At 36.7% G+C, this 27,152-nt stretch overlaps 1 protein-coding gene across 7 annotated transcripts; it reads left to right on the forward strand.

Moving 5' to 3' along the window:
* Positions 1-646: 646 nt before the first annotated feature.
* ZKSCAN5 (zinc finger with KRAB and SCAN domains 5) lies at positions 647-27,152 on the forward strand. Of its 7 annotated transcripts, none has more exons than XM_069076683.1 (7): positions 647-1,658; positions 3,050-3,403; positions 8,948-9,086; positions 11,851-11,942; positions 12,495-12,630; positions 23,772-24,383; positions 25,537-27,152. In XM_069076683.1, the coding sequence occupies exons 2-7, from the start codon at positions 3,101-3,103 to the stop codon at positions 26,658-26,660; spliced, it is 2,406 nt and encodes an 801-aa protein (XP_068932784.1). In that variant the 5' UTR covers positions 647-1,658; positions 3,050-3,100; the 3' UTR covers positions 26,661-27,152. The 7 variants fall into 7 exon arrangements, with proteins under 7 accessions (XP_068932784.1, XP_068932783.1, XP_068932782.1 ...); XM_069076682.1 differs by having other exon boundaries at positions 652-1,658; positions 2,886-3,403; XM_069076681.1 differs by lacking the exon at positions 647-1,658 and adding an exon at positions 1,676-2,700 and having other exon boundaries at positions 2,886-3,403.

The raw sequence follows: 27,152 nt of genomic DNA on the forward strand, positions 1-27,152 counted from the left end.
CTAGTACAATATTGAGTAATAATGGTGATAATGGATGTTCTTGCTTAATCCCTTATTTTACTGTAAAGTCTTCTAGTTTATTCCCTTTATATATGATAGTTCTTGGTTTTAGATAGATACTACTTATCATTTAAAGAAAATCTCCTCTTATTCTTGTGCTTTCTAGTGTTTTTTTTTTAAACAGGAATGGGTGTCATATTTTGTCAGAAGTTTTTTCTTCATCTATTGATATAATCATATGATTTTCATATGGTTTTCCTGATTGAACCAGCCTCACATTCCTAGTAGAAAACTAGCCAGGTAATAGTGGATGTGATCTTTGCTGTGATCTCCTTGCTAGTACTTTATTTAAAATTTGTTTTTGAATTTATTCATTAGTGAAATTGGTCTAAAGGTTGCTTTCTCTGTTTTGACTCTCCCTGGTTTAAGTATAAAAACCATACTCATGTCATAGAAGGAACTGGTAGGACTCCTTCACTCATTTATTTTTCCAGTTTGTATAGTATTAGAATTAATTGTTCTTAAAATGTTTGGTAGAATTCACTTGTAAATATATCTGGTTCTGAAGGTTTTTTTTTTGTTTGTTTTGTTTTTTAATTAAGGAGCTCATTAATGGCTTATTCAATCTCCTTTTCTAAATCAAGGTTTTAAAAATATTCTATTTCCTCTTCTGTTAATCTGGGAAGTTTATATTTTTGTAAATATCCATGCAATTTCAGATTCCCACCTTTATTGGCATAAGTTGGGCAAAACAGCTCCTGCTAATTAAGAGATAGACATTTCAAGTGAAGAAAACTCTCCATATTGTACCCTAAAAACCAATACTGATGAGGGGAGATGACTGAATTCAGGGGCAAAATCTTTTCTAATACTTCAACTTTAGAGTCCTGAAGGACATAACACAGAAACATAGCCAATCAGCCCGGGACCGTAAGAATGTCGGGTTTTGGTATACAAAACCAGTGACTACCATTGATATAGGGCAGAAGGACTGAAAGGTCACAGGAGGATTAGGACTATCTGTCCAGTAATTGTCTATTCTTCATCTAGCACTGTGTATAGCCGTAGTACGCCCTTAATTAATCTTTTCATTTAGGGTTATCCCTCATTTACATTTAGAGTGAATGTTTATTAAATCCTTTTTTCGGAGCAGGGAGATAGCCTGAGAACAAAAGGATTGAGAACCTGATTGGGGAAAAGGAAGAGTCGGAGGACAAGAAGAAAAAAGATACAGTAAATGAGAGGAACACTAAAAGACAACTCTCTCCTCTCAGGGACTGGTGTAAAACCGGGGATGACTAAGGTAAAAATGTCTCATATGAATTTAAACTGTGGGCCCTATAAATGGGTGTCCACCTCAGTCTAATCAATACGCTTACCAGAGATGGTTCCCCGCAGCAGTCCCACCTCCACGCTCTGATTGGCTCTTTGGGTGAAAGGAAAGAGTATATATTACATCAGCTGGCGCTTGGGGACGTAGTTAGGCCTGAAGCTTTTAGAAAAATACAATTGTTGAGATAGAAGGACATTTGGAGATTAGTACCATCTCCTGACTTTTAAAGCTCTGGTGGCTGATCTGTAGCTGATGGGGTCGGGGCCAGGATCCGGGTCAGGGTCAGCAGGAGGACGTAGAAGGGAATGACACCTTGAAGTGCTCGGTAAGTCCACTGTCTAAGGGCCAAAGGAAGGGGTAGGTGCGAGTTTCCTGTCTAATTAAACTTACTTCCTATGTTCTTTCCTTGGTTTGCTTTATTCTTTATTCCCCTCTCCCGACACTCCACGCCTGAAAGGGTAAGTACTACCTTCAGAGCAACCAAATATGCCGCATCTCTTCCCACTCCCTCCCCACCCCTGCTTCTGCGGTTCCGAAGCTTCTAAAGTGAGTCTCATGGCTGGTGACGTCGAAAGAACGTGAGCTGGGGAGTCGTTATTCTCTTTCGGGAAGTTAACCTGTGGGTAGAGGCTTCTACTCTTCTCCCTGGTGTGAGGAAAGAGGTGTATGTCGCTAAGAGCTTTGGTGCTTGGCACCCAGAAACTCCAGTTCTCTTTTTCTCCAGACTCCGCCCCAAGTCGGGTCAGCCGCTAGAGTCGTCCACTCACAGAGATGCAAACCTCCGGGATTCCTAGAGAGGACTCGGAAGTTTATTCCAGGAGGGGAAGGGGCGGGATTTAGCGGCCCTACGAGCCAAGGGCAAGGAAGGCATTGATATAGTAATTTCCTGTGAGTTTTGGGAAGTCTAGGCATTGAGTCGACCTCTCCAGAGTATCTTGCAAAGAGCCACTTACTTTTTTCTTTGATCCCGCCTTGTTGGAAGTTCTGTTCCCTGAAGAACGAGACTCCCAGCAGAGAGAGGGGCTGTGTAAAGGGGAAAGAGAGCCTTGGGGCTGTCGGGGACGTACCGGCTTCATCTCTTGCTGACTAGGCCTGGCTCTGGTCCTAAGTTGGTGCCTGCTGATATTTTAGATCCTCTGTCACTGAGTCTGGGTCACTTCCCTGGGTTGATGACCCAAGCCTTTTAATGGGGTTGCGCGGTTTCTACTGGAAAAGCTTGTCTGGGGACTTTCAAGTCTTATCTTAAACAGGAACGATTTTTTTTTCTTTTTTCATCCCTGCCTTGTTGAGCCCCTGGGCCATTTGGAATTGCCATTTGGGATTTGGCCTACAAATAAGAAAGGATCAACTTGTATGGATAGTTATTTGTAAGTTTCAGACATATTGCTTGTACTTTAATAAGCTGTGGTTTATGTTGGTTCAAGTAATTCTGTGGCAAATCCTTTCTTAAATTTACTTTTGTGGTTAACCTTCAATAAATTTCCTTCATCTTAGCATTTACATGAATTCTGTTATTTCTTTATGCTAATAATTATTTTTACTATGTCATTAGGTTTCATTCTACCTAAAAGTGCCATTCCAGACTTCTCTTAAGAGCAGAAGTGGGTTTGATCTCCTCAGGTCACACCTTATAGTGAAGCATTCCTTTGGGTGTGAATCATGCCTAGAGAGTCAAGAGAAACTGCAGCCTTATCCACTACAGTTCATCCTCCACAGGAGCAAGAAGAACTTCTGATAGTGAAAGTGGAGGAAGAAGATTGCACCTGGATGCAGGAGAATACTCCTCCCAGTATGGAGACCTTTAACCAGCGCTTCAGACAGTTCCAGTACTATGAAGCATCAGGGCCTCGGGAGGCTCTCAGCCAACTTAGGGTGCTCTGTTGTGAGTGGCTGAGGCCAGAGATGCACACAAAAGAACAAATCCTAGAGCTGCTGGTGCTGGAACAGTTCCTGGCCATCTTGCCTGGGCAACTTCAGGCATGGGTGAGACAACATCATCCAGAAAGTGGGGAGGAGGCTGTGGTTTTGTTGGAGGAATTACAGAGAGACTTTGATGAACAAGGAGAAGAGGTGAGGAGGAAAAAAAATAAAACAACTAATCTAGGTAATGAGGAAATAGAAGGAAATTAAGGAGATGACATGGGAATCACTTAATATTTTTTGAATTAAGGAAAAAATTGGGAAAGTGTCCATAAAGTTCTTTGCACCCTGATACCTCATCAGAATTTTTCTGTTCTCTTAAGTTCTACTGGAGGTCTAGGCTCAAGCAAACATTTATTATTAAGTGTCTGTTATATGTCAGGTACTAGGGTTTCAAATATTAAAAAATTAAACAAATTTCTAATCTTTAGGAGCATAGTAGTGCATAATAAAGATTTTTTAAAAATTTAAAAAAGAAAAACTAATTCATTGTGCCCACCTAGAACAGTTATGGGCTTTTAACATCTCACTTTCACTTTTCTTATGGGGAGATGGGTGGATATCTTAATTTTTTTTCTGTAATATTTTTCCCCCATGCCTCAGGTCACTTTGGGCTTCTGGCTGTACTCTGTATTTCTCTCTAGAAACTCCTTTTCCTCACTTTAGAAACTAAACAGGTTCATTCTCTGTGAGTACCCTGGGTGCTGCTTTAGTCATGGAACAGGCCAGAACTTTTTGGTCCTTCTGTCTTTGGGCAGGATTTCCAGTGGCCTATTTAACATTTCATCTTTTAAAACTGAAGTCAACCTAATTGAAGTCTTCAACCTAAAACACATAGCCTTGACTTTAGATAATGGCTGAGGGAGCTGCTAAATTTTCTTCTTGCTCTACTGCCACTTGCTCCCTTTTTGCTAAGCTCATTTGGTTCCTTTGTACTATTAACCAAATTCTATCAGAACATTAAACTGCTTCCCAGGTCCTACTTTAGACTAATACTTAACCACCCTGAACAGCTTTGTAAAGGGTCAGCATTATTAGTTTATAGTGTTCTTTGACCTAATTGCTCTAGCAAGTGAGAAAAGACTTCAGGATTAGATAGAAACTGCCCATAAAGAAACTATTCTCTAAAGGGAAGTATGTATAGTACAAAAAGAACTCTATAAATATGATCAATTGCAGACAGATAAGGAGTTTGTTAGGGTAACTAGATGAAGTGGGAGTAATAAAGCTTTATGTTAGGCACTATTTAATAGACATTTTATAAGCAATGGTTCTTTATTTCAAACTGTGGAGATATAAGGACTAAGATTGCTAAAAGAACATGGTCCTTAGGGCAAGTAAGTGGTGCAATGAATAGAGCACTGCCCCTGGAGTCAGGAGGACCTGAATTCACTTAACATTTAACTAGCTATGTGACCTTGGGCAAGTCACTTAACCCCAATTGCCCTGCCTTCCCCCCTCCAAAAAAAAAAAAAGACAAAAAGAACATGGTCCTTGATAAAGGAAAAAACTTTTGAGTTATTTGAATTTTTCCTATTAGCTGCTCATTGATAAGTACACATGGGGTACTCCACTTTGTATTTTTCTGTACCAATCTTGCTGATACCTTATAATTTTTCTTTTTTCCTTTGATTCTTTATCCTTTAAGCCATTTCCAATATTTTCTTTGTGTCCTTACCTTTTGTCACTTTTCTCTTAGTTGGGCTTACTAGTGTTTTCTCCTTAAAGAGCAGAGATATGGAGGAACTCCATTCTAGGCATGGTGGACAATCTGTCAAATGGAGGTGGGAGAGGGCAGAAAGAGATTCAGTAATTGATGTTAGTCTAGTTCATCTGGGACAACCTAGAAGTGTGTGGAATAAGACTTTGAAGGAACAAAAAGCCATAGTTTACAATGCTGGAAAATTTATATTTTATAGTTTATATTTTATCCTTAAGACAGTAAGGAAATCCTAGAAAATTTTTGAGCAGGGGAGTGTTGTGATCAGAATTGTGTATTAGAAAGATTTCTTTAGCAGTGTTGTGAGTAATGGATTAGAAAAGGGTGACAGAGAGATCAATTAGGAGGCAATTATAATAGTCTGAGTGAAAGGAAATAAAAGTCCTTGCACTGTGGGTAGAGAAGAGAGGATAGATGCAGTAGAAAAGTCCTGACCTCTGAGACTAGGAACTTAAGGTTGTGAGGAGAGGAAAAGAACCAAAGAGTCAAAGATGACTCCAAGTTTGGTTGGGAGATTCTGAAAGAAAGGGAAGCTGGAAGGAGGGGCAAGATTTTTGTTTTGTTTTGTTTTGAATATAGTAGTTTCTTCTCAGATTGCCTCCAATTTATGCTGTGTGACTCTTGTTTGAATGTAGTTTGGAGAGTGATGCTACCATTACATTGAAGGCTTTTTGATTGTTTTTGTCTTTCGTTGTATCTCCAGCCCTTAGTATAAGCCCTGGCACAGAGTAGATGATTAATAAATGCATGTTTACTTAACTTGACTTGGGGGTAAGATAATAAGTTTAATTTTAAATATGCAGAATTTGAAGTGATGGTGAGTTCTTCAGGTGGATAAAATTTCACCATATTAGTTTCTGATTGGAGCTCAGGGTAGAAATTGTGACTGGAGATGCTAGATTTGGAAGTCATTGTGTAGAGGGGATGATTGGAACATGAAAATGAATGAGATTTCCAAAGGAGAATGGGGAGAAAAAAAAGAGCCAAAAATAGAGCCTTGAATGAAATTTAAGGGCCAGGGGTGAATAGGTAGCACAGTGAATAGAGCACAGACCCTGGAATCAAGAGAACCTGAGTTCAAATCTGACCTCAGACACTTAACACAAGTAGCTGTGTGACCTTAGGCAAGTCACTTAACCCCAATTGCCCTGCCTTCCCCCCTCCAAAAAAAATGAAAATTAAAAAAAAAATTAAGGGCCAGAAGAACTGTGAAGGAATGGTTAGAGGTATAGGAGAATAAAGAAATAAACATATTCAAGAAGCTAGAGGAAGAGGGATTCTGAAGAATGTGGTTGGAGGTATATCAGATTGTACTGAAAGATCAAATAAATGATTAAGAAAAGAGGGTTGTATTTATTCATTAGAAGATCTTTAGTAACCTTGGAGAGTTAGTTTCAATGGAATTGTGCAGACTGAAAGCCAGTTGGGCAGAACTGGAGTAGAGATTTTAAAGAGGCAAATTTAGGATTGAGGTAAAGAAAAACTTTCTAATAATTAGATCTATTCAAAAGCAGAGGTTGCCTTGGGAGGTGATAGGTTTCCCTCCCCTGAGTTATTCAGGTAATTACTGTATTTTGTAGAGGTGATTCCTGTCCAGATGCAGCTTGGATTAGATGAGGTCCCTTTTAACACTGACAATTTGAGACTACAAGCAGGAAAACTTTCTAGTTTGGTAATGAAAAGGAGGAAAATTATATGATTTGAGGTCTTGATACCAAATGACCCAGTGCCTGTCAGGCTACATGTCTCTGTAGAAGAAATGGTTGGAAAACAGCAGTGATATGGACTTGAAATCATAAAATGTTAAAACTGGAGGGGGCCTTAGAGGAAAACTGATCCAATCCACTAATTTTATTTTATTTATTTTTTATTAGAAAACATTTTGTTTTCTTTCCCTCCCATCTTCTCTCTTCCCTCAGTTAAAAAAAAAGAAAAACAAAACTCTTTTAACAAATATGCATAGTTAGGTAAAACAAAATCACACATTGGCCATGTCTAGAAGTGCATGTCTCACTCTGCATCTTGAGTTTATCACTTTTCTGTCAGGAAGAAGACAGTGTGTTTCCTCATCAATCAATTTTCTGGAATCGTAATTGTTCATTGCATTGATGATCTTTCACAGTTACTTGTTTTTGCATTGTTGTTGTATAAATCAGGGCTTCTTAAACTTTCCACTTGTGATCCACAGTTAAGTGTTAGACTATAAATTATTCTGTTTTTTTCTCACTTTGTTTTGCATCACTGTGTGTGAGCCTTTAGGAGTTTGAAACCATTCCTTTTATCATACAATAATATTCTATTACATTTATGTACTATATTGTTCAACTATTCTCCAGTTGATGGACACCCTCTTAATTTACAGTTCTTTTCTAGTATAAAAAGATCTGTAAATATTTTGTATATATGGATCCTTTTTCCTCTTCCTTTGATTTCTTTGGGGATATTGGCCTATTAGTGGTATCACTTGAGTAAGAAGCAGTTTAGTGACTTTGGACCTTGTTCCAAATTATTTACAGAATGCTCCATCTACAGATCATTAGTATGCCTTTTTTTCCCTGTATCCCTTCCAACATTTGTCTCTTTCTTTCTTTTTTTCTCTTTCTTTCCCTTCCTTCCTTCCTTCCTTCCTTCCTTCCTCCCTCCCTCCCTCCCTTCCCTCCTCTCTCTCTTCCTCTCTCTCTTCCTTTTTTCCTTTCTTTCTTTCTTTCTTTCTTCCTTTCTTTCTTTCTTTCTTTCTTTCTTTCTTTCTTTCTTTCTTTCTTTCTTTCTTTCTTTCTTTCTTTCCTCCTTCCTTGCTTCCTTTCCTTCCTCTTTTTTGTCTTTTTCAATCTGATGGTTGTTAGATAGAACCTCAAAATTGCATTTCTCTAATTGTTAGTTATTTGGAGCATTTTCTCATAGTGCTGTTGATGCCCTGGATTGCTTCCTTTGAAAATCATCTATTTATATTTTATTACCATTTATCAATTGAGGAATGACTCTCTTATTCTTATAAATTTGAGTCAATTCCTTATATAATTTAGAAATGATACCTTTATTTTAGGAACTTAATGTAAAAATTTTATTTCCCAGTTAATTTCTTATCTAATTTTAACTATATTTATTTGGTTGTACAAAACCCTTTTTAATTTTATGTTGTCCATAAAATTGTCCATTTTGTCTTTTGTGTTCCTCACCTCTTTGGTTTGAACTTTTCTTCTATCCATACATCCACTGTTTCTCTATAATTTGTTTCTGATATGATTTTGTATGTCTAAGTTGTGTATCCATTTGGGACTAATCATCATGTATTGTGGGAGGTACTAGTCTAAATCTAATTTCTTGTGTTCAGTCACTTCAGTCATGGTCTGACTCTTCATGACACTCTTTTGCGGTTTTCTTGGCACAGGAGTGGTTTAATATTTCCTTCTCTTGCTCATTTTTACAAATGAGAAAACTGAGGCAAACAGGTTTAAGTGACTTGCTCAAGGTCACACAGCTAGTAAGTGTCTGAGACTGGTTTTTAACTCAGGTTTTCTTGACTCCTTGCCTGGCACTCTGTTCATTCTGCCACCTACCTCTCCCAAACGTAATTTTACCAAACTGCTATTCAACTTTCCTAGCAGTTTTTGTTGAATAGTGAGTCTTTACCCCAGGAGTCAGGGGTATTGGTAACCTGTTCATTCTGTAGATGAGAAAGTTGAGGTTTAGCAATGTTCAAAGTAACAGAAATCTACAACACCTTGTTTCTTTACATCTAGAGGTCTTTGAGACTAAAGTGAGAACCAAGAGAAGATGATAGTAAAAATATTAGAATTGGCTTTTGCTATTAATCTCTATCTCCCATCTTATATTTTATCCCATTGCTCTCTGTGAAACTGAATAATATGTAAACTCCTTCTTTATATTTTATCTGTCTAATATGAAGGCTTAGATTTTCTTAGCATTCCTGCTATACTCTGTTCTCCAAAGTGATGCTTATTTGTTGTCCCTAGGTTGCTGCCTATCCAGAAGTACCCCTTCAGGAAATGATGCAACAGAGAATGGTGCAGGAGTCCCTGAATATCCAGCTCCAGCCCCTGGACACCCAGTCTGAGAGTGGTCCCCAGAAACCTCTGACCTTAGAGGCAAATGGTGAGGGAATAGCACTGTTCATTGTTGGGCTTGGGAAAATCCCTGTAGAATGTAAAGTGGGAGTGTTGGCCATAAAAAGGAAAAGGGAACTCTGAGAAAGAAAAGTAAACTATCACTAGAAGGGTGTGAAGTTGAGGACTAAGGTTGGATATCAGATCAAAGAAAATTAATTCAGTGCAACAGTTCCTAAGCTTTATACTATGCACTGGGGATAGGAAGATGAAGTTAGACACAAAAATGTCCTCAAGAATCATTATGTCAATAGAAGGGATGAGACACACACACAAATAATTATATTAACACAAGGCAGAATGTGATAAGTGTGATGGAGATGTTCAGACAAAATACAGTGAAAAGCTTGGGAAGAGATCCCTTTTGGTGTGGGATATTAGGGAAAGAGGTAGCACCTGAGGTGGGCTTTGAAGGCAGAGATTTCAGTGGGTAGAGTTGGTAATTGTTAGAGACATATTCCAGGAATAAGGAAGACAGAAATACAGAGATGGGAAAGAGGAAGATGCATAGTCCATTTTGCCTGAAATGTTCAGTAAGCATTTTGTGCTTATGTGTGCAAAGCACCATACTAGGTATTCCGTATACAAAGACAAAAATGAAACAGTTGCCCTTAAGGAATTTTCATTTTCTGAAGTGTATAAAAAGAGTAATAGGAGATTAGAGGAGGTGGGAACCAGAGTAATAGCAAAGCAGTAGCAAATAAATCAATGAACAAATAAGTAAGAGCTAGCATATTTAGCACCTGCTATGTTTTGGGCACTGTGCTGAGCACTTTATAAGTATTATCTTATTTGGTTGAAATTTAGGTGAAATTTAGGCAGAGATTAAGTTACTTGTCCTAGGTTACACAGCTAGTAAGTATCTGAGGTGGAATTTGAACTCAGGTCTTCCTGATGCCATGCTTAGTGCCATTGTGCCCTCTACCTGCCTTGTAGAGAACCATAAAGCCAGGGTAAAGAATACATTAATCAGTAGGTAATGGAGTCACTAAAGGTTTACAAGAAGAGGAATCATATTAGTGATACATTAGTAAGATTATGAAGGCAGCAATGTTAAGGATGGACTAATGGAAAAACAGAAATTAGGAAAACCAGTTATAATGCTATTACAGTAGTATAGGTAAAATGTGATAAGGGCTTGAATGAAGGTTCAGTGAAAGCAGACAGGAGGGAATGGATATAGAGATAGACACACTGTAGAAATTGAATAACAATTTATTGGATGAAGGAGAGAGAAGGGAAGACTTTAAAGAGTTTTGAGTGAGGAGTTAACTGAACCAGACAGGTGAGGATCAGAGATTCCACAGTTCCATCTCTTTCATCCTTCTTTGTAGTTGAAAGTATTGCTGATAGTGATACTGTGTTTGCAGATATGATAGGAAAATAAAAGCTGCACAAAAGCTCCTTTTCAATGTGCACATGTAATGTTGTGCTGCTATTTATAAAGTCCACTATTGTCTGTAAATCTTTTGCTCAAAAAGAATCCTTCTTTACTTGTTTGCAGCATACTTAACTGATCCTGCTATTTCCCACAAAGTAATTATCACATCAGGTTCTTTGAAGCTGTCCGTCATTGTGTCCTTAAAACATTTTCTCTGTTTTTGTTTCACTTCACCTTGACATACCAACTTGCTAACTTATATCAAAGACATTATGGAAAGAAAATGAACAATTAGTGACCTAATACCAATCATTTGTTGCCTGTAAAACTATTATGATGTTAGTGTACATATTTTTGTTCTCTTTGTAAAACTAAATAAGAAATAATTCCTGTTGAATTTCCTTTTCTCCATACCCAACTCTATTTGATTCTTTGCTGTCTCTTCAAGTCCCTTAGGATTTCCTCAACTCCATACCTTTCCTTCTAATAAGATGTCTAGTAGACACTCCCCCTTCCCCACAGTTTATCTCCAGGCTTCATTATCTAACTAAATGAATACCACTCTTATGTTCAGATCCTTAATGTGTTTTAAGAGTCATCTAATAATAATATGGTGGTCATACAAGTTTTTCTATTTTTCAGATTTACCCCTTTTTTTGCTTTGATGATCCCTGGACTGAAGATCAGTTCTTACTGCTTTTTTTTTTAATCACACCTTAATTGTTTCCTTTCATTCAAGACTTCCTTTGGCCCCTTCACCTTACTTACTCTTGGTGTTTGGTCCCTTCCTATTTTCCCTCCATTCTACCTTAAAGCCACAAACAGAAATCAATTCATATGTACCATGTAGGTATTAAGGACCAGAAAAATGGTAACAACATCTAAAAAACCAAACAGGTATTTGGTCAAGGGAAATTATGAGGTAGATCAGTCTCAGCCAAGGCACATACCAAGGTCAGGGTAACCCACAGGTTAGAGTTGGGTGGTGGTGCTAGGCTATTGGGAGAAAACATCATGGAAAATTTGAGTTGGATCCTGATTAAACTTTATATTGTCAGAGATGAGGGCATTCCAGATAGAAACCTGATCAATAAAGGTGCAAAGACAAGAATAATCAGCATAGTATATGTAAGAGATAGAAATGGCTTCATTGAAGCAAAGTGTCCATATTGGAGAAAAATGGTGAATAAAGTTAGTTAGGTACAGTGTGGAGCCCAGTTACTTTGGGCACTTAAAGTTAATTAAAAGAGTTTGGACTTGATACAACAGGCAGTCAGGTCTCACTGTAAACTCATGAACGGGGGAATAACATGGTGACCTTGAGAGTAGGGCAAGACAATTCTCACTCACAACTCCTTTTCTCCTCCTTCAGCTCTGCCTGTTTCCCAGATTCCAACTATTCCTCAGAAGGGAAATCTTAGAGACCAGCAGATGGCAGCTGCATTTCACATGACTGGGGCCCAAGTGAGCTATCGTCTTTTCTCTGCCTTCATTGAGACCCTGTGACTACTCCCTGATTGTGGCCTTGTATTCTCCCCTGATCCTGGAGTTTCTTTAGGATACCCCCTTACCCTCCTTAGAAAACTTACCTCTAAATACTTTTTCCAGAAACTAGGCCCATCTTGGATTGGTCCCTAGTTCCCCATGTATTTTCAACTCTGCTTTCCTCTTCTCCATTTAACACCTATTCACCCTTTCTAGGGAGGCACATAATTATAGAAATATTAACTCTGGAAGAAATTAAAAGATCATATTGTCTAATAACCTCATTTGACAGATGAAGATACTGAGATCTATAGAGGCTTAGTCACTTGCCCAAGGTCACACAGTGAGTTCGTAGCCGGAACCAAGAGTAGAATCAAGGTTTCCTAACTCCTAGTCCAGTGTCCCTTTCATGTAACACCACTCTGCATAATTTCTCCCACTTCATTCTGCTTTCATGTTTGATGCTCTGCTGTCCCTTATTTAAGAGCAGAGCAAAGGGAACAGGAACTGAGTAGGGATCTCATGTTTCAGACATTGGTGAAAATTGAGGATGTGGCCGATGTGGCTGTATCTTTTATCCTGGAAGAATGGGGACATTTGGACCAGACTGAGAAGGACCTTTCTAGGAATGACAGACAGGAGAATTATGAGACTTTTACCTCAGTGGGTAAGAACTGTTTTCATTTTATGGATTAGAATGAATTAGTTTTGTTATCTTGTGTAGAACATTTATATCACACTGTATGTGTGTATATATTTATATACATACATGAAATTATGTGTACATCTACCTGTATATTCCCCAGCTGTTATGATTTAACGTATTTTCATTATGAACTAGAAGGTCATCAACAAACAACATTTCCATATACAAAGAAGGACTAAAAGATTGGATAGGAAATCATAAATCTGTTACAAAGTGGTTTAAAAAACATGTATTAAACATGTAGTAGTACCAACATTATTTTATTTAGCTTTGTTACCTTGTAAATTTCCTTCGTTGTTCTTTTGTGTATTTTTAAAATGTTTCATTGTTGCCCTTCTTTTTGGCATCACGATTGCTATTTCCTACTGTGCTCCACACATAAAAAACCCTTCCTTCTAATAGATAAATTGAATCAAGAAAAAAATTTGTGTTGAATGTGTCTTAAAATGTCTGTCTCATTCTGCAGTAAGAGGTAAGAAACATGCTTCTTTATCAGTTTTCTGGAGTCCTGATTCTTCACCTTTGTTGTAGTTATCACATAAATAGTTCTCTTCGTTTTACTCACTTCAGTCTATAACAATTCATAGAATTCTTCTGAGGTTTCTCTGAGACCATGTTTTTTGTCATTTCTTACAACATAGTAATATTCTGTTATATTTATATAGCATAATTTATTCAACCATTCCCAAATGGTTCCTTAGTTTGCTTCCAGTTCTTTGCTGTAACAAAAATATATTTGTACAAAATTTATGTGTAGGGTTCTTTTTGTCTTTTCTTTGACCTCTTTGGTATTATATCACTAGTAGTGTCATCACTGGGTCAAAAGATGTGATTTAGTGACTTTGAGTATAGTTCTAAATTGCGTGCTTTAGTGTACCTGTTCTTAATTAGCCCTCCAATAATTGTAATTTTCTTATTTAGTCATTTTTGTTAATCTGATGGATGTGAGTTATAGTGATTTTGATTTGCATTTCTCATTATGAGTGATTTAAAGCACTTTTTCTTATGGTTGTTTTAATAACTTGCTTTTCTTTTGAAGAATGTCTGTTCATGTGACCATTTTACTTATTATTTGAAAAAGACTTTGATTCTTAAATATTTGTATCCATCTCATATATAACTTGACTGTCAGATATTTATCAGAAAAATTTGCTGCAGATATTTTTCCCAGTTAATTATTTCCCTTATAATTAAAAATATATTGCTTTTGTTTGAGTAGAAACTTTTTAATCTTATGTAATCAAAATTGTCCATTTTTATCCTCTTTGATCCTCTCTGTTCCTTATTTGAGTTATTACCATATTTGCCTCATAGTAGGAGTGTATTAGGATGCCACCTTTCTCTATTTCCCTTGCAAACATTTATGTAAAATTGGTGAGTTTTTTTAATGTTTACTAGAATTCACTTGTAAATTCATCTAGTCCTGAGGTTTTTCTTTGTAAGTAATTTATGTTCAATTTTTTCCCTGAGATTGCATTATTTAAATTCTCTTTTTCTTGTTCTGTTAACCTCGGTATATGCATGTATATATATATATGCCCCTAAGTACTCACATGGATTTGTGATCTCATCAGTTCTGAAGTGTCCTTCCATAGTGGAGATTACAGCCCATCTGATGTCAGTCTATCCTGTTACATTTTAGTGCTTGCCTTCTGTTCTTGTTCACCATTGTGCTGGAGGCCTATTTTGATTTTTCCTAATATTTTGAGTTACCGGTAGAGTACTCTGGCCGTTGACCTGTCATCTCTCTTGAAAAGTCACCAGATTTAACTTTTCTTTCTGTTATTGGTGGCACCCTTTCCTTCTGCTCTTTTTCATACTGTTCTTCACTAGTTCTTTTGCTGCTTTCTGTGTAGACTCATCTTTAGATCTTCAGTGGCATTGATGTTCTAGGTCTTGTAATACTAGTATAAAATGTTTGTATTGAGGGGTGGCTAGATGGCGCAGTGAGTAGAGAACTAGCCCTGAAGTCAGGAGGACCTGAGTTCAAATCTGGCCTCAGACATTTGACACACTTATTAGCCATGTGACTTTGGGCAAGTTACCCAATTGCCCTCAAAAAAAAATGTTTGTAATGAAAAGATAAGTCTTTGCTTTTATGGAAAAGGCAGCATCAGAAAGTGTTTGGCAGTTTTCCAAAAACAATCCAACATAATATCCTCCTTAAGATCATTAGAATTCCTTGGAGGATATAAAAACAGAAATAACCCTGTTCAATGATTTTCTGAAATTAGACCTCAGTGGAGGAATTAAACAAGGAGATGTGTGTGAACAAAAGTATTCACCAATGTAATGGAAGAGATCCAGCACTGAGATCCTATCAAGGAGGAATTGGACTCCCTGTAAATGGTTATGTCCTCCAGATGCTGATGGTGTTGATTACATCAAGCCCCAAGACATCACCAAATCTTCTGCACAGTTTTGCATATGTTTGGGCATAGGTCCAAATTGTTCTCTGTTGGACTAATTCACAAGTCCACTATCACTGCGTTAGTATCCTTATTTTTCCACATTCCCTCTAGCATTTGTTATTTTTCTTTTCTGTCATGTTAGCCAATCTGATTGGTGTGAAGTGGTACCTCAGAGTGGTGCATTTCTCTAATCAGTAGTAATTTAAAGCATTTTTTTCATGTGACCATTGATAGCTTTGATTTCTTCTTCTGAAAACTGCCCATTTATACCCTGTGACCATTTATCAACTGGGAAATGGCTTGTATTTTTAAAAATTTAGCTCAGTTCCAGATATATTTTAGAAATGAGGCCTCTATCAAAGAAACTTGCTGTAAATTTCCCCCCTCCCAGTTTCCTGTTTTTCTTCTAATTTTGGCTGCATTAATTTTGTTTGTGCAAAAGCTTTTTATTTTCATATAATTCAAATTACCTAGTTTACTTCCTGTGATCCTTTCTATCTCTATAAACTTATGCATAGATCTGGCAGGTATATTTTTCCATGTTCCCTAACTTATAAAATCATCCTTTATATCTAAATCATTTATCCATTTTGACCTTATGGTCATATGGTACATAGTGTGAGATGTTGGTCTGTGCTTAGTTCCTGCCAAATCACTTTCCAGTTTTCCCAGCATTTTTTTTTTTGGAGGGCAATTGGGGTTAAGTAACTTGCCCAAGGTTACGTGGCTAGTTTGTGTGTGTGTGTGTGTGTGTGGTGGGGGGGGGTGACCTGACCGAACTCAGGTCCTCCTTACTCCAGGGCCGGCTCTTTACTCACTGCACCACCTAGCCGCTCCATTTCCCAGCACTTTTTGTTGAGTTCTTACTCTAAAAGCTTGAATCTTTGTATTTATCAAACACTAGATTATGATGGTCATTTACTGTGTATTGTGTACCTGATCTATTCCACTGATCCACCACTCTATTTCTTAGCCAGTACCAGATTGTCTTGATTACCACTTTGTTATATATTTTGAAATATGGAACTGCCAGGCTGCCTTCCTTCACATTTAGTTAATTTCTTTGACCTTTTCTTCCAGATAAATTTTGTCATTGTTTTTTCCAGCTCTACAAGAGAATTCTTCTGGAGTTTGATTTGGTGTGGCACTGAATAAGTACATTAACTTAAGTAGTATTTTCATTTTTATTATATTGGCTCAGTCTTCTCATGAGCAATTGCTATTTCTCCAGTTGTTTAAATCTGTCTTTATTTGTAAGAAATGTGTTTTGTAATTATGTTTATATAGTTCTTGGGTTTGTCTTGGCAAGTAGACTCCCAGGTATTTTATGTTGTCTGCAGGGAGTTTTATTGTTTTTTGTGATTTTGCAATGTTTAGTTTTCATTGTTTCATGGTGATTCTTTCCATTTACATAGTTGTAGTCATTGTGTGTATTGTTTCTTGGTTCTGCTTTACTTGGCATCACATCAGGTACATTAGGTAAATCTTTCCTTGCTTCTCAGTATTCATAACTTGTCATTTCATCATAGTAATAATCCATTACATTCACGTACTACAGTTAGTTAAGCTCTTTCTCAATCGATGGGTATCTATTTTTTTCTCTAATTCTTTGCTACTGCAAAAAGTGCTACTATAAATATTCTGGTGTATATGGAAACTTTATTCTTATCAGGGATATCCTTTGAATTTAAGCCTAGTAAGTAGAATCTCTGGGTCAAAGGATATGGACATTTTAATTATTTGCATGATTCTAAATTGCATTTGTAACTTTACCAACAATTCACAAGTGTGCCTGTCTTCCCTTCAACACTGACTATTCACATATTTTGTTATCTTTGCAAACTTACTGAGTGTGATGTAAAATCTCAGGATTGTTTTGATCAGTCTTATGAGTGATTTGGAGAGATTATTTCATATGGTTGAAATTGGTTTTCAGTTCTTTTGAGAATTGTTTGTTTGTATCCTTTGAGATTTTACAGGAAAAAAAATTGAGGCAAATTTCCATGAGATCTCTCACTCTCTCATCTCCCCTCTTCGTCTATCAGATGCTTTTGCCACCATCTTCTTCACCCCATCTCACATTGTGAGGTGGTCTTACTCCTTACAAAGGCTTACCCTGCTATCTGCTCTACTCAAGTGATTCCATTCCATCCCATGTCCTTTAACTGATTGCCCCCTTTGTCATCTCCCCTTTGTCACCTATTTTCAGTTTCTCCCTATCTTCTGGCTCATTCCATACTGCCTTACAACCTTGTCTGTGTCTCTCCTGTCTGGGGAAAAAAAAAAACCCTCACTTGATCCTTCCATCCTGTAACTGTCATCCTATTTTTCTTGTCTTTTGTAGCTAAAATCCTCAAAAGGGCCATCTGTAACAAGTGGCTTAAATTTTTTTACTCTCACTTTCTTCTTAACCTTTTATAATCTTACCATTCCAACTTTATCATTTCTCTGAAACTGCTCCCTTCAGAGTTACCAGTTATCTTAGTTGCCAAATCCAGTAACCTTTTCTCAGTCTTCAGTCTTCTTAACTTCTTTGTAGTCTTTGATACTGTTAATCATTCTTTTCACCTTATTACTTTCTTTTCTCTAGGATTTTGGGACCTCACTCTTTCCTAGTTCTGATCAGTACTCAGTCTCCTTTATTGGACCCTCCTCCAGATTACACCTTCTCACTGTAGGTATTTAACAGGGCTCTGTTCTGGGTCCTTTTCTCTTTTCCTCTATAATACTTCATTTGGTGATATTATCAGCTCCCATGAATTTAAATACCATCTTTTTACTGAAGATTCTTAGAGCTACCTGTCCTGCTCCAACCTTTGTGCTGACTTCTAGTATCATATCTCTAACTGCTTTCATACACCTCAAACTTGATATCTAGTAGACATTTTAAACTCAACATTTCTAAAACAAAAACTCATTATCTTTTCCCCTATACTCTTCTTCTCCCTGACCCGTTCTCCTGCCTTCCCTTTTACTATAAAGGGCAGCCCCTATCTCCCAGTCCCTCAGGCTCACAACCTAGGCTTACAACCCACAACCCTTGACTTCTCACTATCTTACTCCCAAACTCTCCATATCCAATCTCTTGCCAAGGCCTGTTGATTTCACTTCTTCTAAAATGCCTCCTTCAGTACTCTGATACTGCCATCATTACCTCATGCCTGGATTATTGCAATAGCCTGCTGGTGGGTCTGCCTGCTTCTGGTCTCTTCTCATTCCAATACATCCTCTTTTCAGTCACCAAAGTGATTTTCCTAGAGTTCAGGTCTGACTATGTCACCCCTCTCTGCCATTTCCCTATGAATCCTGTCTTCGAATTCAGTATGTTTTGCTTGTGTGGTGAGCATATTTTCTTTTTTTTTTTTATTAAGCAATTGGGATTAAGTAACTTGCTCAGGGTTACACAGCCAGGTGTTTCTGGGTGGGTGCTAAGTGTCTTAGCCCGGATTCAATTCCCAGGTCATCCCAACACTGGGGCCGGTGCTCTCACTCACTGTGTTACCTGGCTACCCCGAGCATATTTTCTTTTAATGTTATTTTTTTTTGCTTCTCTTCTTCTAGATTGCTTTTTATTTCTGTGTGTTTGCATTCTCAATCTATTTTTTTCTCTCCTTTGTAACTTTAGTGATACTAGACATTCTAGATTCCAGTATTTTTTCTGGGAAGGCCATAAATTTTGTTCTCATGATTCTCATTTCTCTTTTAAACCCCTTAGAAACAACTTGTTCTGGTTTCATGTTCTCCTCATATTCCATAGGGTACTCTTTCTTATCAAGTATCGTATCATTTTCTTTTGTTTTGCAGTATTCATTCATAGATGCCTAAACTCATTTAATAGATTTAGAGAGGCCTTTCTAGAAGATTTCCTTCTGTTGTTAATATTTTCTGTGTTAATATCTGTTAATGTTCAGGGCCTTTTAATTTTCCTCTTTCTGAAATCTTTAGTAATTTCAGTCTTTTTTCTCCCCTGATTTTCTCCTCTTCACTTTCTTTATCCCTTGTGATAGAGGGGACAAGGATGTAGGGATGGATTTTATTGTAAGCAGATGTGTTATTTTTGGTTCTATTAGTGTACACTCTTGGAGTGTGGGAAGTAGGGCAGGGTTGCTGAGTGAATTCAGGATTAGTGAACATCAGTTCATGGGGTTTTGTATTTTTTTAACTTTTTGGATTTTGGATGTCCTAGACCATGGAGACAGATGAAGTTGCATTATCTTTGGTGCATAATTTCTTTTTTGGAGAGCTTTGAGAGGTCATAGGGATCAGAGAAAATGTCTAGTCCTCTACCTTGTTCCTCAGGTGACCTGAAAATCTTGTCTTCTTTTTTTTTTTTGGTAATCTTGGAAAACATTTCCATATTAATCATTTTGTAGAAGAAGACTTGAATGAAAAGAAAGAGACTGAAAAATAGCATGCTTCAGTCTATATTCAGATAGTATCAATTCTTTCTCTGGAGGCAGATAGTATGCTTTATCAGGAGTCCTTTGGGATTGTTTTAGATCATTGTATTGCTGAGATTAGCTAAGTCATTCATAGTTCTTCATCATGCAGTATTTTATTACTCTGTACAACATTCTCCTGGTTCTGCTCACTTCACTTTGTATCATTTCATGTAAGTCTTTCCTGGTTTTTCTGAAGTCATACTACTTGTCATTTCTTATAGCACAATAATATTCCATTACAATCATATCACAGCTTATTTAGCCCCTCAATTGATGGACATGCTCTCCGTTTCCATTTCTTTGCCACTGCAGAAAGAGCTGTTATAAATATTTTTGTACAAATAGGTCCTTTTTCCCTTTTTGGGTGTTTTTAGAATATAGACCTAGCAGTGGTATTGCTGGATCAAAGGGTATGCACAGTTTGGGCATAGTTCCAAATTGCTCTCCAGAATGGTTAGATCAGTTTACAATTCTACCAACAGTATGCATTAGTGTCGCAGTTTTCCCACATCCCCTCCAACATTTATCATTTTCTTTTTGTGTCATATTAGCCAAACTGATAGGTATGAGTTGTTTTAATTTGTATTTCTCTAATCAGTCGTGATTTATAGCATTTTTTCATATGACTTTAGATAGCCTTGGTTTCTTTGTCTGAAAACTGCCTCTTTGTATCCTTTAACCATTTATTAATTGGGGAATGACTTGTGTTTTTTTTTTAATAAATTTGACTTAGTTTTCTATATATTTGAGAGGTAAGACCTTTGTTAGAGATACTTGTTGCCAAAATTTCCCCCCAGTTTTCTACTTTCCTTTTAATTTGGGTTGCATTGGTTTTGTTTGTGCAAAACCTTTTTAATTTTATATAATCAAAATTATTTTCTATTTTGTAATGCCCTCTGTATTTTCTTTGGTCTTCAATTCTTCCCTTATCCGTATGTCTGATCTGCTTATGGTATCACCTTTTATGTGTAAATAATGTTCCATTTTGATGTTGGTCTCTCTCTAGTTTTTGCTATATTGCTTTCCAGTTTACCCATCAGTTTTTGTCAGATAATCAGATTTTGTTCCAAAAGTTTTCATCTTTGGATTTATCATATAATAGATTACTATGGTTATTTACTATAATGTAATGTGTACCTAATCTATTCCACTTATCCACCACTCTATTTCTTAGCCAGTGTCAGATTATTTTGATAATTACTGTTTTATAATACAGTTAGAGTTCTGGTATAGCTAGACTACTTTCCTTCACTTTTTTTTTTCATTGATTCCCCTGAATCCTTGACCTTTTATTCTTCCAGGTAATTTTTGTTATTTTTCTAGCTCTGTCAAATAATTTTTTTAGTGCTTTGATTGGCATGGCACTGAACAAATAGATTAATTTAGGTAGAACTGCCATTTTTATTATATTGACTCAGCCTGCCTATGACAAATTAATATTTGTTCAGTTATTTAGATCTATCATATATGTATAAATGTATTTTATAACTGTTTTCATTTAGTTTTTGTGTGAATCTCAGCAGGTAGACTCTCAAGTATTTTATATTGTCTCTAGTTATTTTAAATGGAATTAAACTTTCTATCTCTTCCTGTTGGATTTTTGGGGTAATATACAAAAATCCTGATAATTTGTGTGTTTGTTTTATATCTTGAAATTTTGTTGAAGTTGTTTCAATTAAGTTTTTTAATTGACTTTAAGCTTCTCCAAGTAAAATATCTTGTAAGCTGTAAAAAGTGATTATTTTGTTTCTTGTACTTTTCCTTCAGTTCATTTTTCTTATCTCATTACAATACCTAACATTTCTAACTCTTTTTTGAGTAGTGATGGTGGTAATGGATTTCTTTGCTTTACCCCTGAACTTACTGAAATTACTTGAACATTCACTTTATAGATAATGCTGACTCTTGGTTTTAGATAGGTACTACTTGTCATGTTTTAAGGAAAGGTCTATATACTCCTATCTTTTCTAGTGTATTTGAAAGGAATGAGTGTTGTATTTTTTCAGAAAGCTTTTTCTGCATCTGATTTTTTATGTTTTTGTTTTTAATATGGTCAGTTCTGTTTATAGTTTTCCTAATTTTGAACCAGCCCTGAATTGGTATTATAAATGTGGACTGGTTATCTTTGTGATATGTTGGGGAATACACTTGCTAATATTTTATTTAAAATTTTTTGCATCCATGCTCATTTAGTGATATTGGTTTATAGTTTCCTTTGTCTGTTTTGACTATCCAAGTTAAGTTTTGGACCATTTTTGCATTATACAAAGAATTTGGTAGGACCATTTTTTCCCTGTTTTTTCAAAATTTATATGTAGTAGAAATTGTTCTTTAAGTATTTGGTAGAAGCTAATTGTAAAATCATCTGGTCCTGTGTTTATTTTTTTTACTTTATGAATTCATTTATGTCTTGTTCAATTTCTTTTTCTAAAATAAGGTTAAATACTCTATTTCCTGTAGTGTTAATCTGGGCAATTTGTATTTTTGTCATTGTTCACCTCTTTCTTTTAAATTGTCAGCTGTATTGGCATATAATTGAGCCAAATAATTGCTTCATTGGTTGTGAATTTACCTTTTATGCTTTTGATACTGATAATTTACTTTCCTTTTTTAAAAAAAATCAAGTTATATAATGACTTATCTATTTTTTTCTTCCACTCTTCCACAAAAATCTTAGTTTTATTTTTTAATTCATTGGCCTTTTGCTTTCAATTTTGTTAAATCTTTACTTCTTTTTCCAGGATTTCTATTTTGGTGTTTAATTGAAGGGTTTTATTTTAATTTGTGGATTTTCTAGGGTTTTTTTTGTTTGTTTTTATTTGCTTGCTCTTATTTGTTGATCTGCTTTTTCTCTTTTATTGATGAAGAGTACTATGTTCTTTGAAGGATCTCAGGGGAGGCTCAGGCCAGTGAGCTGGCAACTTTTAGTCTCCTTAGTTAGTCTGATCCAGACTGTGATGTGAATTTTTTTTTCCCTATTCTCTTGCTTTAGACTCCAGTTTCTATTTGGGCAATACAACTGAATGCTTGCCCATAGTTGGAACTTCTATAGACAGTTGTTGGTTCTAGCTCCTGTCAGCTAGTTGGAAAGCTCTGTAGGTTTAGAGTGTCAGAACTTTAGGATGTCTCCTAGTCTGCAGCCCACCTCCATGGTCATTGTCCCCTGGTCCTACATCAAAATTTTGTTTCATTAAAGTGACAGAGCTGCCATCCTACCTTGTTCTGGGCCTGTCTGTTGATTTCCTATTTCATTCCTGGTTAGCATAATATAACTTTGTAGTATAGATCTGGTTGTAGAGTGACAGAGCCATTTTTTCCACCCCCAGTCTGTGCCTGAAAATTATATCCAAGATCCCTTTCCATGTTTGTAGTGAAATAACTGTTGGCCCACCCCTTTTCTGCAATTTCTGTCCTGGGCACTTTACCTGTGGGCTGAATTTATGATGTTGGGTAACAAAAATGACCCATTGTGGTTTTCCTTGGATTTTCTGTTGACCACTAGATCTTTTTTTGAGAAGTTATGGTGGAAAGCTCTGTTGTGCTATTTCTCCCTATTCCACCAGTTTTGCAGGTCTTGTCAAGACCTCTTTCCACATTGATATTGAACCGTTATTGATGACTCTTGAATCCAGCCATTCAGACTATTTTAAATCCTTTTAATTGTAGTGTTTCTTTTCAATATGCAGAAATGATGAATGCTTTTTTCTCATAGTCTAATCCATTCCTAATTGAGTTTGTTTTAGCATTGAAGGGAGTAGGAAAGACTTTCTAGGAATTAAGAGGAAAACGAAGGTAAAGATTCAGTTAGGTTTAAAATGCAAAATTAGATTTCATTATGAATGTAGAATATATAGAATTTTATAGTATTCAGATACATCTCATAGTAAAAGGAAATTATCATCATTAAAGAGTTGTAATATTTTCCCTATATAGAAGCAGCTTGTCTTGGAGACAGAACAATGTGGGTTCAAGTCCTACCTCTGTCATATACTGATTATGTGAACTTGGAAAGTCACTTAATCTCTCAGTATTCTGGTCAACACTCTTAAGGTTGCAGAGAATACATTGATAGAGGCAGTTACTATATCTGCAGTTCCATGCTATTTTTGACCTCATCTGCTGATCTCTAGTTTCCTGCTTGAATGCTTATCTAATCTCATTTTTTCCCTTCAGTATTCTAAATTAATCTAAAAAGTTTCTTTATCCCAGAACAATTAACATTTGCATTTTTTAAAAATTGCTTTTTCAGATTATGAGCCCAGAAATGAGAATATGGAACTGTTTGTAAAACAGGAAATTTCTGAAGAAGCAGAATCACTGTGGATGACTCCAGGAAGTATCCAAAAGAATGATTCTCAGGATCAAGAATATGAAGAACTCTCTAACTATGGAAGCTACTTAGAAAGACAGCAAGAAAATTATACGGTGGATAAACCAAAGCATTGTCCTTCCCAGAAAAGGGGTTTCAGGGATATTATAGACATCAATAAAAAACAAACTATGAGGGTGGAAAAAGGTCACAAATGTAATGACTGTGGCAAATTCTTCCTTCAAGCTTCAAACTTTATTCAACATCGGCGAATCCACACTGGTGAGAAACCATTTAAATGTAATGAATGTGGAAAAAGCTATAATCAGCGTGTGCACCTTACTCAGCATCAGAGAGTCCACACGGGTGAGAAACCATACAAATGTCAGGTGTGTGGAAAAGCTTTCCGTGTGAGCTCACATCTTGTTCAGCATCAGACTGTACACAGTGGAGAGAGGCCTTATGGATGTAATGAATGTGGGAAAAGCTTCGGTCGTCATTCACACTTGATTGAACACCTGAAACGCCACTACAGAGAGAAAACCCTTCAATGTAATGAAGAGAGAATTTTGTTTGGGGGAAACTGAAACAAAACTGTGTAGTGCTATTGAATGGGGCAGGAGTGTTAATGGAGAATGGATAGACAGGGTAATAGAATTCAATAAACATGGGTGAGGTTTTGCAACAACAATAGTTTTGCAGCCTGAATGAGAAGGGTGGTGGTGTGTTAATTAGTCAGTTACTGGTTTTAAAACAGCTAATTGGCTATTTGTCTTTTGTATTTTTTTTTCAGCCATTATTGTATCAGCCTAACATTCTAATGAGTTTGCAACTATTTAAAAAGTGGAGTCCGGGGGGCTAGGTGGCACAGTGAATAAAGCACTGGCCCTGGAGTCAGGAGGACCTGAGTTCAAATTCGGCCTCAGAAACTAAACACTTACTAGCTGTGTTACCTTGGGCAAGTCACTTAACCCCTATTGCCCTGACCTCCAAAAAGCAAAAAAAAAAAAAAGTGGAGTCAAATTACCCATTTTCTTCAGCTAATCCCATCCCATTTTGGAGTCTGATTGCCTCATTATGATATATGTCCCTAATCTTTAGAATAGTTACTTTAAACTAGGTCAACTGTGGCAACTTTATAGTTAACCTATTCATCCTTACCCTTATAACAACATTTCTTGTTGACCCCTTCTTAGTGCTTTGCCATTTCCTAGTCAGTTTTTTCCATCCATATGATTTTCCTTTCCCCCTGCCAGTCCTGCTTATTATAACTTTTTTCTAGCCCACTTACCTTCAGCCTTTCTAATTTTTGCCCCTTTCCATCATCCTATGTTCTCCAATTATTCACCCATTCACTTCCTTTTTCTATTATTATCTATTGACCTCTCCCCTCTCTTCCCTGCCTCCTCTGCATCCCTTTCCCCCAATCAGGATTCCCTTACCTCCTTATTAATTGATATTTTTGCTATTTACCCCCACTGGGCACTCTTCTTGATCTGCTCTATCCATCTTCTGTTAGTTTTATCTTCTCTATCTGACTAAGTCCCCAAAATTTTGCTCCCTAAAGCCCTGTAATGGGAGTTTTTTTCTAATAGTTGATATATAGTAGTTTCATCTGATTAGGTAATCATGTTTACCTTTTATAGTTTACTTTACTTCTCTATAGGAAACACGTGACATTTGCATTTTCTGTTCATTGTTTCAGGTGGTGAGAAAAGGGGTAAGAACATGAAGGTGCTAAAGAAGAAAATTTCTGATGCCACAGAAACCTACAGAGAAATATCAGCAAAAATTCAAAAGGATGTTCCACAAGGTCAGGAGTTTAGTGACATCCATGAACATGAAGGCTGGTTAGATAGGCAACAAGGAAAGCTCACAGGGATGATACTGGGGAAGCCTCCTTCCCAGGAGAGAAGTTTTAGAGAAATTATAGATATCCAGAAAAAAAACCCAACAGGAGAGAGACCACATAAATGTGATGAATGTGGAAAAAGCTTCATTCAGAGTGCACACCTTATTCAACATCAGCGAATACACACTGGGGAGAAACCCTTTAAATGTGATGAATGTGGAAAAAGTTATAATCAACGTGTACACCTTACTCAGCATCAGAGAGTCCACACAGGGGAAAAACCCTATCAGTGTCCCTTGTGTGGGAAAGCTTTCCGGGTCAGGTCTCATCTTGTTCAACATCAGAGTGTTCATACTGGAGAGAAACCCTTTCAGTGTAATGAATGCGGGAAAAGCTTTGGACGACGCTCACACCTAGCTGGACATCTAAGACTCCATTACCGAGAGAAACCAAACCGGTGTCATGAATGTGGAGAAAATTTCCATCAGTATAGCAGCCTAATTGAGCATCAGATGATTCATAGAGACCAGAGTCCTCAGGAAGGTGGCACTTGTGAGAAAGCATTTGGTTGGAATTTATCATTGATTGAAAATAAGGAAGTACTTATGGAGGAGAAACCCTATAAATGTGATATATGTGGGAAAACTTTTTGTTATAGTTCACACCTTGTTCAGCATCATAGAATGCACACTGGAGAGAAACCTTATGAATGTGATATATGTGGGAAAAACTTTGGCCAGCGTTCTCATCTAACTCAACACCAGAAAAGCCACTCATGCAAGAAACCTCATCAATGTAATGAATGTGGGAGAGCCTTTGCATTAAAGTCACATCTTAACCAACATCGGAGAATACACACTGGTGAGAAACCCTTTCAGTGTAAGCAATGTGGAATGAGTTTTAGTAGGAGTTGCAGCCTCATAAAACATTTGAAAAGCCATGACAGGACAGACCCCATAAGCGGCTTCAGCACATAAATTCAGTATGAAGAATAATTTTATTCAACTTTAGAGAACTCCCATAGAAAAACCTTTATTAGTGTAATGAATGTAGTAACAACCTTTAGTTACAATTCAAATTTTACTTTTATTTGCATTTTCTATTTATTGTTTTGAGGATCTACATTGAAGAAAAACATTCATTGTTAATATTGGGAAATACTTCACTTAGGTTCACCCAAAAGAAGAAAGCCTGAAAGTATATAATGGATGAGTAAGAAAGTATTAGACACTGGGAAAAATGATCTTGAACACAATAGACTTAAGTCTATTCATTGGTAGTACCTGCTTTAATTCACGTCAAGGATTCCATATAGATCAAGAGCCCAGTGAATCAAACAGTTAAACAAGTCATATGCAGGCTCCCAGATAAAATCCCCATCACTGAGCTCCTTCAGAAGAAATCTCCTTTTAACCTATGAAGGGCTCTAGTTGGGTCCTAATTTGAACATTAAACACTTTAAAAAATAA

The sequence above is a fragment of the Petaurus breviceps genome, unplaced genomic scaffold (genome assembly GCF_028583685.1).
Source record: "Petaurus breviceps papuanus isolate PSGF00001 unplaced genomic scaffold, PetGlider_PUasm1.0 90925, whole genome shotgun sequence".
NCBI classification, from domain to species: domain Eukaryota; kingdom Metazoa; phylum Chordata; class Mammalia; order Diprotodontia; family Petauridae; genus Petaurus; species Petaurus breviceps.